Below are 10,478 nucleotides of genomic sequence, written 5' to 3' on the forward strand. Positions count from 1 at the left end.
TTGGGTGGTTCTGCTTATAGTCAGGCACTCCGCAGTGTGTATGCAATCACACATTCTTTGTTTTTTGTGCTTTTGCAGGACACAAGTCCACTTTTCTTTCACAGTGTCTATTGTCAGACTTGACTGCCCAAAATCACACCGACTGTCTGCTGGTAATAAGTATACAGAAAACTTTATTCTTCTCGACCTAAAAAAAGAGGAGAAAACAATAGAACAAAAGTGGCATATCACTCTGATCACTCTGACTGATTCATACATCACAATTTAACTGTACACATCTCAGGCCAGTTGGAGATTGAGAAAGGTGAGGAGCTCCCATGCGGCAGCCACCTTGGGGTTTAAATTAAGCCCCTCCTTGACGATCCACCAGTCTGCAGCTAACTAAATTACCGATAATCAATCATGCATCGGGCACCACACACACCTATTTACAGGGGGCTGTTGGGACTTGAAATGCTTTACATGCTCCGAACGTATGCATTCTCTGCCCGTGGCCATAGCCATGAACTTCCTGCAGCTTGGTTCTTCACAGTCTGCACATATGCATAATTGTCCAGCCGGAGGTCAACAGCCAGGTGTTAGTCCTTTGTTGTAGTAAGGTATGCCCACAACACTGGTGGCACAGCAGCAGGAAAGACAGGAAGGCTAAAAAAGACATTTTACATCTGGAAAGGTGCAGTACTGCTGCCTTCAGATCCTCTTCTCCTCTCCTCTTCCCTGTCTGCAAGCCAGACAATCACAAGGGTGGGAAACACATAAGGTCAGAAAGTGGGGGGGTTCGTTTTCCAGGTAAAACATGAAATACTGAATGAGACAAATGTGATGTAACTTTCACCACAACATGTACAGCCATGGACAAAATTCAACGGGAACAAAAAACAATCGTAAATAAAACAAGACTGACCAAACTCTGCAACACCCTCTACAAATGAGGACACACTGGGATTGTGGCTAGAACCCCGCTCAAAATAAGCCCAAGAGCAAACAGACTAATCAGTGAGGCAAAGAAACACCCTTTGGCCAGAATCAAAGACATGAAGGCATCATTAAAACTTCTTTAATATCTGTTTATGAGTCTACAGAAGGTAAAACATTGAACAAGCAAGGTATCTGGCAGGACATCAAAAAGGAGACCATTGCATGCTTAAAAGAACATTGCTCCATGATTGCAAAAGAGACATTTTACTGCTGTCACATTCTTTTTCACACCACTGTATATTTAGAGTTGAGGGTGATGTGACGCACACTTTAAGGAGTGTCTAATCTTTCTGAAAGGCTATAAAGATATACACAGAATGAATTTTAAGGGTCGGAGATGGTGCACAATCAGGTGTTGAAATTCTTTTGCCCTTGTGCTTGTAAAAAACAAACCTTGTCACGTGTTGTCACGGGTTGTAAACTTTGCACTTCCGAATCAATACATGTGCTTACCTGCTTGTTTTAAACCCAGTAAACACATGTGTTGGTTAAACCACAGTATATGGTGTTAGCTAGGCTACATTAGAAAAACAGGGGACCTTTTTTAATGGATTTACTTAATTACATTACACGTACGTGTTTACTTTATGTACAAAGTTATTAAAGTTAATAACAAAGTTAATAACAAATCCACCACTGAGAAATTTCACAGCTTCTTGAAAAAGGGGGGGACCAATCAAAGCAAGCGTTACTACAAACGGTTGGTTTATGTCACTTAAAAAGTCAAATAATTGATTAAAAAAATGGACAAAGTCCAACAGCAGCTGAAACAGAACTAAAAAGTTCAACTTCAGATTTAGAGCATGTACTGAAGATGTTTATCTAGGAGGAGGAGTAATACCATGCAAAACGTCATCTCTCCACCCCCTGAATTTCAGTATAAGCATGATTTCGCTCATCTGCTTTAAACCTTGCACGAGAAAGACCAAAGGACTACAAGCTTATCTGACTTGAGACCTTTTTGCCTGGAAAAAGATAAAGACTCTTTAATTATAAGTGAGGAGCACGCAGTCATGGATAAAGAGCCAAAACGTTACTGCATTCGTACAAAGCATGTGGTCATCATCTGTATGACAGTGGCGATCTGCTGTCTGGTGGTGGGCCTTGCAGTTGGTCTAACGCGGGAAGAATATACTCCCACTACAGAGCCTACAGAGCCTACTACCAAGCCCCCTGCACCCGACAGAGGACCCTGTCTTGACTCCAGTGACTCCAGTGGTGACTGGAAGAATTTCCGGCTGCCTGAATATGTAAATCCAGTTCATTATGACCTTCACCTGGAGCCCAACATGGACGATGACACTTACACTGGCACTATCGAGGTCCATGTAAAGGTCAGTAAACCAACCCGCCACTTGTGGCTCCACATTAGGGAGACATTTGTAAGTGCAATGCCAACGCTGAGGAAAGGTCAGGAACAGTTGCAAGTTAACAATTGCTTTGAATACAAACTTCATCAATACGTGGTGGTGGAGGTCACAGAGGAGCTACCCATCACTGGACCAGAGGAGGTCTATGTGCTCAGGCTGGACTTTCAGGGCTGGCTAAATGGATCTCTGGTTGGATTCTACAGGGTTGTCTATACTGAGGATGGCATAAAAAAGTAAGTTACTTTGCTTTTTGTTTGTGAAAATACCTTGCACCTTGTTCCTACACTTAAGGCAATCTGGAACTCAGTCAGGTGGTGACTTTTTGAAAGCATTTTAGTTTTAAATAATGGTTGGCACTAAGGGCCAATCGTAGTCTAAGGCCGACGTTGGTCATTCAGTTCAAGTGTATGACAAAATTCCTTTCCTCACCAGAAAGATTGCTGCAACAGATCACGAACCAACAGATGCTCGCAAGTCCTTCCCCTGCTTCGATGAACCCAACAAGAAAGCAACCTACAACATCTCTATTACTCATGACTCTAGCTATGGAGCTCTTTCCAATATGCCAGAAGAGGTTAGAGCTTTTTAAAATGACCCAATTGTAGTTTACCTATATACTTCGCAGTTGCAGTTGCCTGTAGCTCATCTGCGAAAATAAAATTCTTCCAGTCACAAGGCAATGTTTGCATTGATATTGTCACTGTATATAGTGAAAACTTCCAATTTTATGTAGCACCTTCGCTGTAAAAGATGATTGGAGCCCTTACGTGTTCTGTGGTTTAGAAAAAAATGTCAAGAAAGACAAAGCCAGACTGCAGCTAAACACTCTTATGTTCAACCAGCAACTAAAATGCAACTTTTTCCTCACTCTCCCCAGAGCATCGAAAAACTGCGTGGCAGTAAAACAAAGACAACCTTCAAGAAGTCCGTTCCAATGAGTACCTATTTAGTGTGTTTTGCTGTTCACCAGTTTCAGTTTGTGGAAAGGACTTCTGCTCGAGGAATTCCTGTAAGTACACAGTTTTGCATGGCTGCCTTTTTTAGCACCTAAAACTGGCTATACAAGTTTCAGTTTACTTCAGTTGAGTTACAGTTAAGAGTGTTTCTACTGTTGGGGCTTTATTGGAAAGCCAGAGGTGTGTTTCAGGATGCCGGACTCTAAGTGACAGTGGCAAGGAAAAACTCCCTTTTAGCACCAATAGACTGTGAATTGTCGCTCATATTGTTGAACAGCATTCCAGTTAATGTACACTCTCTTTTACATGTCTCTTTTACATTCCTCTACCTTTATAGTTAAGAATCTACACCCAACCGAATCAGCTAGGAACTGCAGAATATGCTGCCAACACTACCAAAATCATCTTTGATTACTTCGAGGATTATTTTAATATGACATACTCCATTGAAAAACTTGGTATGTTCCACACACAGAAGGAAACTGACTTTCAATGAAGCAACTAAAGACACTGATCTTTTCTGATTCACTCTAATCTCTGAAGAGATTTCTCTCAGCTGTGATGAAAATATGAGGCTTTTTGATTTTATATATATATATATATAGTTTGTTGTCATGCCAGTGTATTTTCTGTGTGGTTTCATTTTAGATAAGATAGCTATCCCTGACTTTGGAACTGGTGCCATGGAGAACTGGGGCCTCATCACCTACCGTGAGACCAATCTGTTATACGATGAGCAAGAGTCATCCTCCTACAACAAGCAGCGAGTGGCCAGTGTCATCTCCCACGAGCTGGTGCATCAGGTATGCAGTTCATGGAGAATCAAAGGAGCATTGGGTATGAACCAGTGGCAACTTACATTTTCTGGTAAAAACTTGAACTAAAAATTTAAATTTAAGAGGAAAAACATTACTATTTTCAAAAGATCTGTTAACTTCACTTGAAAGGAAATGTTTTTATTGTGTCATTTTCACAGATGTCGCAAAACTTGAACCTTGAATCTTGTACATGATCTTTGGAGTCATTGGCTTTATCTCTATTTAACATCAAACAAAATTAGACACGAACAAAATGATATCAGAGTTCAGAATCATTGTGTAAGGTTATTTAAGCTCTTTATGATATGCAACACTAGAACATTTGCTTCTCTAGTAAACATGTGCTATAATGGATGGTAAAAGAACTTCAAGCAGTCAGTAAAGTTTTGTTTACAGTTTCCGCAGTTTATCACTTTTACTAGTTTATGATATAATTTGGAAAGGTTAAAAAGGTTCAATTCAGGTTTAGAATCTTACGGCATCTGTTGAGTCAGGATCTTGGATGTTCCTATATTTCTTTTATTTATTATTATTACTTATTACTATAAGTATTAGTCTTGCTTGTATTTTGTACACATTATGTCAAGCTAATCAATTGTGACTACAGTGACACTATCACAGTTTTGAGAAAGCCAAAAAATAGATCAATAAAAAGCAATTGTTCCAGGTTTATTGTTCACTTCTGATGACTTCCCCTTTTCTTTTTTTCAGTGGTTTGGGAACATAGTGACAATGGATTGGTGGGATGACCTCTGGCTTAATGAGGGCTTTGCCAGTTTCTTTGAGTATGTTGGTGTGGAGGAAGCAGAGAAAGACTGGGGCATGGTACTTTATTCCCCAAGATGAACTGCTCTGTTTCTTTTACCATTCATTTATTTTCTTGTCCTGGGCCTTGCAGCGAGATATCATGATCATTAGTGATGTCCTTCCTGTAATGGTGGATGATGCCCTTCTGACCTCACACCCAATCATTGTCGACGTGTCAACACCAGCAGAGATCACATCTGTTTTTGACTCTATTTCATATAGCAAGGTGGGTTGCGAGAATCACACACAGTAAAGATTTTCAACGGACGTTTAAAGGAAATTACGTTTTTGAATGTATTTAGGGCGCGTCCATCCTTAGGATGCTGGAAGACTGGATGGGTAAAGAAAACTTCAGAGATGGCTGTCGAGTAAGTGAGACAGCCCTGCCAATATATTTCATCCCATTTTTATTGCTTTATTTGTTTGTTGGTGTATTTATTTGGTTCTCTTTTTCTTTCTCAGAAATATTTGAAAGATTTTTACTTCAAGAATGCCAAAACCGCCAACTTCTGGGAATCTCTCACAGATGTACGTTGGTCTATGCCAGTTTCCATTGTCACTTAAAGTTCATTTGTAATTTACTATTTATACACATACACGTGCACACATACAAACAGGCGTGTGCCTGTATTTGCACATGTGTATATAGTGTGCGTGCATCATGCATGCATATATGTGTATGTATGTAGAGTGCTTTGGAAACCAGTTTTTTGTTTCTGTTTACAGGTGAGTGGGTTGCCGGTTGCTGACGTAATGGATACGTGGACAAAACAGATGGGTTATCCTGTGCTCGATCTCTCTATCTCTGAAAGCAGTGCCAAGCTAAGCCAGAAACGCTTTCTTCTTGACCTCACAGCTGATACCAGAAACCTAACATCACCTTTTGGGTTAGTGATACAGAAGCCTTTGGCTTTTTCTCTATGTGGTGGATTCCACTGAGTAAAATATGATTTCATTCCAGGTACAGGTGGACAATCCCAGTCAAATGGCATGCTCTTAAAAGTGAAAAGAATATGACCACAATATTTGCAAAAGAAAATGGTAAGATTCTCAGGACAGTGTTTTCACACCAATGGTATTTCAAATAATAAAAGAAAAAAAGCACATCCTTTTTATAACATCCTCAATTCACACTCTACCCACCTAGCAGTAAAGTCATAAATATGTGACAGAAAGCAAATCGACTATGAAATAAAGAACAGACATTTTTATTCCTTTAAACAAAAACTGCTTGTGGCATTTCAGACAGTGCCACCTTGAGCTACTCGATGGAAGCAGATGGACTGCTGAAGATTAACAATGACCACATGGGGTTTTATAGAGTCAACCATGAAAACAGTATGTGGGATGCCATCGGCAGTCAGCTCCAGAGGAATCGCATGGTAAAATCAACACACGGATCATACTGATGTATTTCCAGCTATATTGTGTTGTAGTATTCTGTCTATAGCATTAGGGTTAGGGTTAGGATAGGGCATGCTCATCAAATGGATTTGTATTGACTATAAAATATGCAAGAACAAAAGAATAACTACAGTGATCCATGAGTATTAATAAAAGGGAAACACTTCTCAACAAAAGTCAGAGACAAAAAAACAAGGATGATATAGTCTTTCCAAAGCTAGATGACCACTTAGTGATGTCCTATTGTTTGACTTAGAGGCAGAGATTTTTTTTAACATTTTGGTGACATCATTTTCAGTTTAAATGAAATTATTTCAATGAATGGACTTTATCAAGAAAGATGCTGTAAATTAGGCATTTATGAGGTTGAGGTAGAAAGTCAGATTGGTGACTAAATAGTTTTTGACAAAACACTATGATACCTCTAAATTGATGGTATGAAATGAACCGTTTTGACCCTTTTTGTTCGATATTTATGTTTCTCCATTCGATGTGGAATACTGACCTCTGAGCAACCTTTACTCTTCTATTCTACTAATGACTCATTTCATTCATTAACAGGAGTTTGATGCAGCTGATCGAACGAGCTACGTTGATGATGTTTTTGCACTTGCAAGGTAACATCAATCTTCCGTACATGCACAGTCTCACACACACACAAACGCGCACGCACGCACGCACGCACGCACACACACACACACACACACACACACACATGTAATCTATCTATTGGATCATGCAGGGCAGACATAATTGATTATGGTACCGCCTTCAACCTTACCATGTACCTGACAAATGAGACGGACTACATTGTCTGGAGCCGTGTATCTTCTTCTATTGCCTATGTAAGGGACATGTTGTCTAGCAATACTGTCGTCTACCCAAAATTACAGGTAAGAAGACCACTAGCCTTTCATTAAAAAAACAACAACTTCAAAATCCCTGTAAATGTATGCATACAGTGCACAGATTCTTTATATAATATGGTTAAATCTTGCGTACGTAAGGATGCTAAAGTGAGTATTGATTTTCATGGGTTTGGTACCAAATTATGTATTCTATTTTATAGAAACTGTTCCGTAATCATGTTGAGTCCATATCAAGACAACTTGGATGGGATGATAAGGGAACGCAGACAGAGAGGTAATTTTCTCTTTAATATAGCAAGCTGAGCTAAAATTTGGCAAATATTAATGTGGTTCTGCGCTAACTGGAGCAGTAAATAACAGATCAGTGCTAATTTAGGTGCATTGTAACAAATAATGATTTGATTTGTAGGTTGCTGAGGGAAACTGTGCTGAAAATTGCATGTCAAATGGGTGATGACAAGACTCTGAATGAGGCATCTCGCCTTTTTGACCAGTGGATTATGGGATCTCTCAGGTACCATTATTCTGGTGGATTGTCTGTGGTTATTTATCTATGTTTTCAGCAGTATAATGTTTAATAGTTGCTGTTATTGCATTACAATCACAATGACTGTAGGTGCTTGACATTAAAATATGCTGTCTGACCTGCAGCAGTATAGCGGTGAACCTGCGGCTACTTGTCTATCAATATGGCATGAAGAACAGCACCGAAGAGAAGTGGAACATAATGTTCCAGAGGTACCAAAATACTTCACTGGCTCAAGAGAGGGACAAGCTACTCTATGGACTGGCATCAGTGGAGAATGTGACACTACTCTACAGGTAAATGTAGACTAAACTTTATATTACTACTGCCTTTATACTTCTTGGACTGGTTAAGTCATACAGTTACATTTTTTCTGGAGCATTCCCCAGGCCTGATCTGATATGCACGGTATGATGTGAAACCTTAAATAGACAGATGTATGTTCTTTTCAAATCATGTCCAATCAAATGTATTAAGTGAACTCCAAGCAAGGAGTGGAATTATCTCAAAGATGAGCAAGAAAGGGTGGTTGTAGCTCAGTCTGTTGGGGACTGAGCTGAAGATTCTTGGTTCATGCCACAGGGCAGACAAAACATGGAAGGTGTTCTGGAAATAGGAGAAGGTGCCAGAACACCTTCAGAGCGCTGCCCAGGCACCCTCAAACAAGGTAACAAGCCCACAAATGCTCACATAGGGCCCTGCAATGAACCGGGAACTCATCTGGGGAAGGGGGTGGGTACCTTCACCCATATGTTCACCCTTCCTGTCACCCCAAAAGGGATAAAGCAGCAGAACAGAGCTTTTGAGCTTTGGTTACAAATATTGATTGTATTTCTCTTATTTTGCATAATGATAAAAAAGAACACAATGTGGAAAAGGTGAATGGATACACACTTTTCATTTGCACTAAGTGTTACTAGAGAAGGATGTCTTTGGCACATACAAAAATAATATTTAATCTATCCAAAAGACTCCTAGAGGCTACTAAGGATGAGAATGTGGTGAGGAGCCAGGATTTGTTCACTGTGGTACGATACGTGTCCTACAATCCACTGGGTCAGAGCATGGCGTGGGAATGGACCACGCTTAACTGGGACTACTTAGTCAACAGGTTGGTACAACAGTCAGTCAACTATGTATGACATCAAGATGTAGTGAACACCATAGCTAAAACATTGCATAGACAATTATACCAAAAATGTGGCTGACATGGTTTTACTTACTGACAAAACTGGTTAGATATTAACAGCCATTGCTTCAAGTCACATGTCCTGTCCACAGGTCAAAGTAGACAAATACTGTCTACAAATATTCATTTAATTCAGCTTTCTTTTCCCATCGGACGCACTTTTGTTCATTCAGTAACAAAGTTCTACAATTTGTTACTGAGGAAACAGACATGACAGTAAGATGAGAAGTCTGGAACGAGATTTTGTTTGTCAAAACCTTTTGGTTTCCCACAACAACTTGTTCTGGTCACATGCTTCAATAGGGTGAATATAGATGGAATTTAAAAGGTTGAGTACCTCAAAATGTTTTTATTTAATATGGCTAATGTGCACACATCAGCAAAATAAACGAAACTTTAATTTTATTGCTAGCAGCTGTTTGCCACAAAATAGCTTACTTTTTTCAAAGCACATTTTAAAAATGCATTGAAATTTTTTATTGATCATTAGAATTATTTAAAATGTACTTGTAATGATAAAATATGTTTTTAAAAAGTGGTGGAAGAAGAACCTGAATTTTCTCATTCATGCTGATTATCATGAATTTTCTTTCCAAACAGATACACCATCAATGACCGGAGCCTTGGCCGGCTTTTAAACCAGATCACCACCTCCTACAACACAGAGTTGCAATTGTGGAAGGTGAGTGCTGGCCTTTGTCGAACTTCCATCTACTTGGTTACCCAAGATTTTGGGGTATTCTTTAAGGTTTTGTATAAAGCTCTTTAAAACAGGTTGCTAGCCAACACCCATCAAAAAATTGCTTAAATGGCCACATGAGGTCCAGTACTCCTGCTCATAATGATTTGCAAATAAAAGAAAAACAAACAAAAAATAGTTGAAACCCTTTTGCCCTTTTCTGGTTCTGTAGATGGAGCATTTCTTCACATTAACACCAGATTCCGGTGCTGGGAAGACGCCCCGGAAGCAGGCACTAGAGACAGTAAGGAACAACATTGAGTGGCTCCGGAGGAATGAAGATGAGATTAAATGGTGGCTGCAGAAAAACGTTGTGTAAACCACACTGAAAATCTCTGAACCGGCATGTCTCCAGTGGACCTTCAAAGAACCAAATCAAGCAAGACCCTGCGGACACACGCTGCATGGGCCTTGTCCACCCAACAATGAAGTTACTGGTGACCAGACCAATTGTAGTACTTTAACTGATTTTGCCAGCTATTACATAATGTATCTATTTTTAATTTGCAAGTTTGATTGGCTATGTAAAAGTGCATTATTTTGTACTGAAATGCTGAAGTAATCCTTGTTAACAAAAATCACTGTGCTGTGTCAGTTTTTAATGTTCGTCTTCAAGGCCGCCAGGTCCATTATCAGTAAGTCAGAAGTTATACCGTATTTTCACGACTATAAGGCGCACCTAAAACACTCAGATTTTCTCAAAAATCGACGGTGCGCCTTATAATATGGAGTGCCTTGTGTGTGGACTGACTTCCAAAATCTGCTGTGCGCCTTTGGTGGGTGCACTACGGTAAACGCTCCGCCAATCGATTAGCGGCACAC

At 39.7% G+C, this 10,478-nt stretch overlaps 1 protein-coding gene across 1 annotated transcript; it reads left to right on the forward strand.

The window, feature by feature from the left end:
• The first annotated feature begins 1,855 nt into the window (after positions 1-1,855).
• On the forward strand, positions 1,856-10,234 carry enpep (glutamyl aminopeptidase). The gene is made up of 20 exons (XM_011619926.2): positions 1,856-2,581; positions 2,781-2,922; positions 3,226-3,357; positions 3,642-3,762; positions 3,953-4,107; positions 4,834-4,947; positions 5,021-5,155; positions 5,232-5,297; positions 5,392-5,457; positions 5,656-5,816; positions 5,891-5,970; positions 6,175-6,311; positions 6,895-6,950; positions 7,076-7,226; positions 7,403-7,476; positions 7,612-7,716; positions 7,854-8,024; positions 8,699-8,839; positions 9,518-9,599; positions 9,829-10,234. The coding sequence occupies exons 1-20, from the start codon at positions 1,992-1,994 to the stop codon at positions 9,973-9,975; spliced, it is 2,826 nt and encodes a 941-aa protein (XP_011618228.1). The 5' UTR covers positions 1,856-1,991; the 3' UTR covers positions 9,976-10,234.
• Positions 10,235-10,478: the final 244 nt, after the last annotated feature.

Source organism: Takifugu rubripes, chromosome 2 (assembly GCF_901000725.2).
Source record: "Takifugu rubripes chromosome 2, fTakRub1.2, whole genome shotgun sequence".
Taxonomy (NCBI): Eukaryota; Metazoa; Chordata; class Actinopteri; order Tetraodontiformes; family Tetraodontidae; genus Takifugu; species Takifugu rubripes.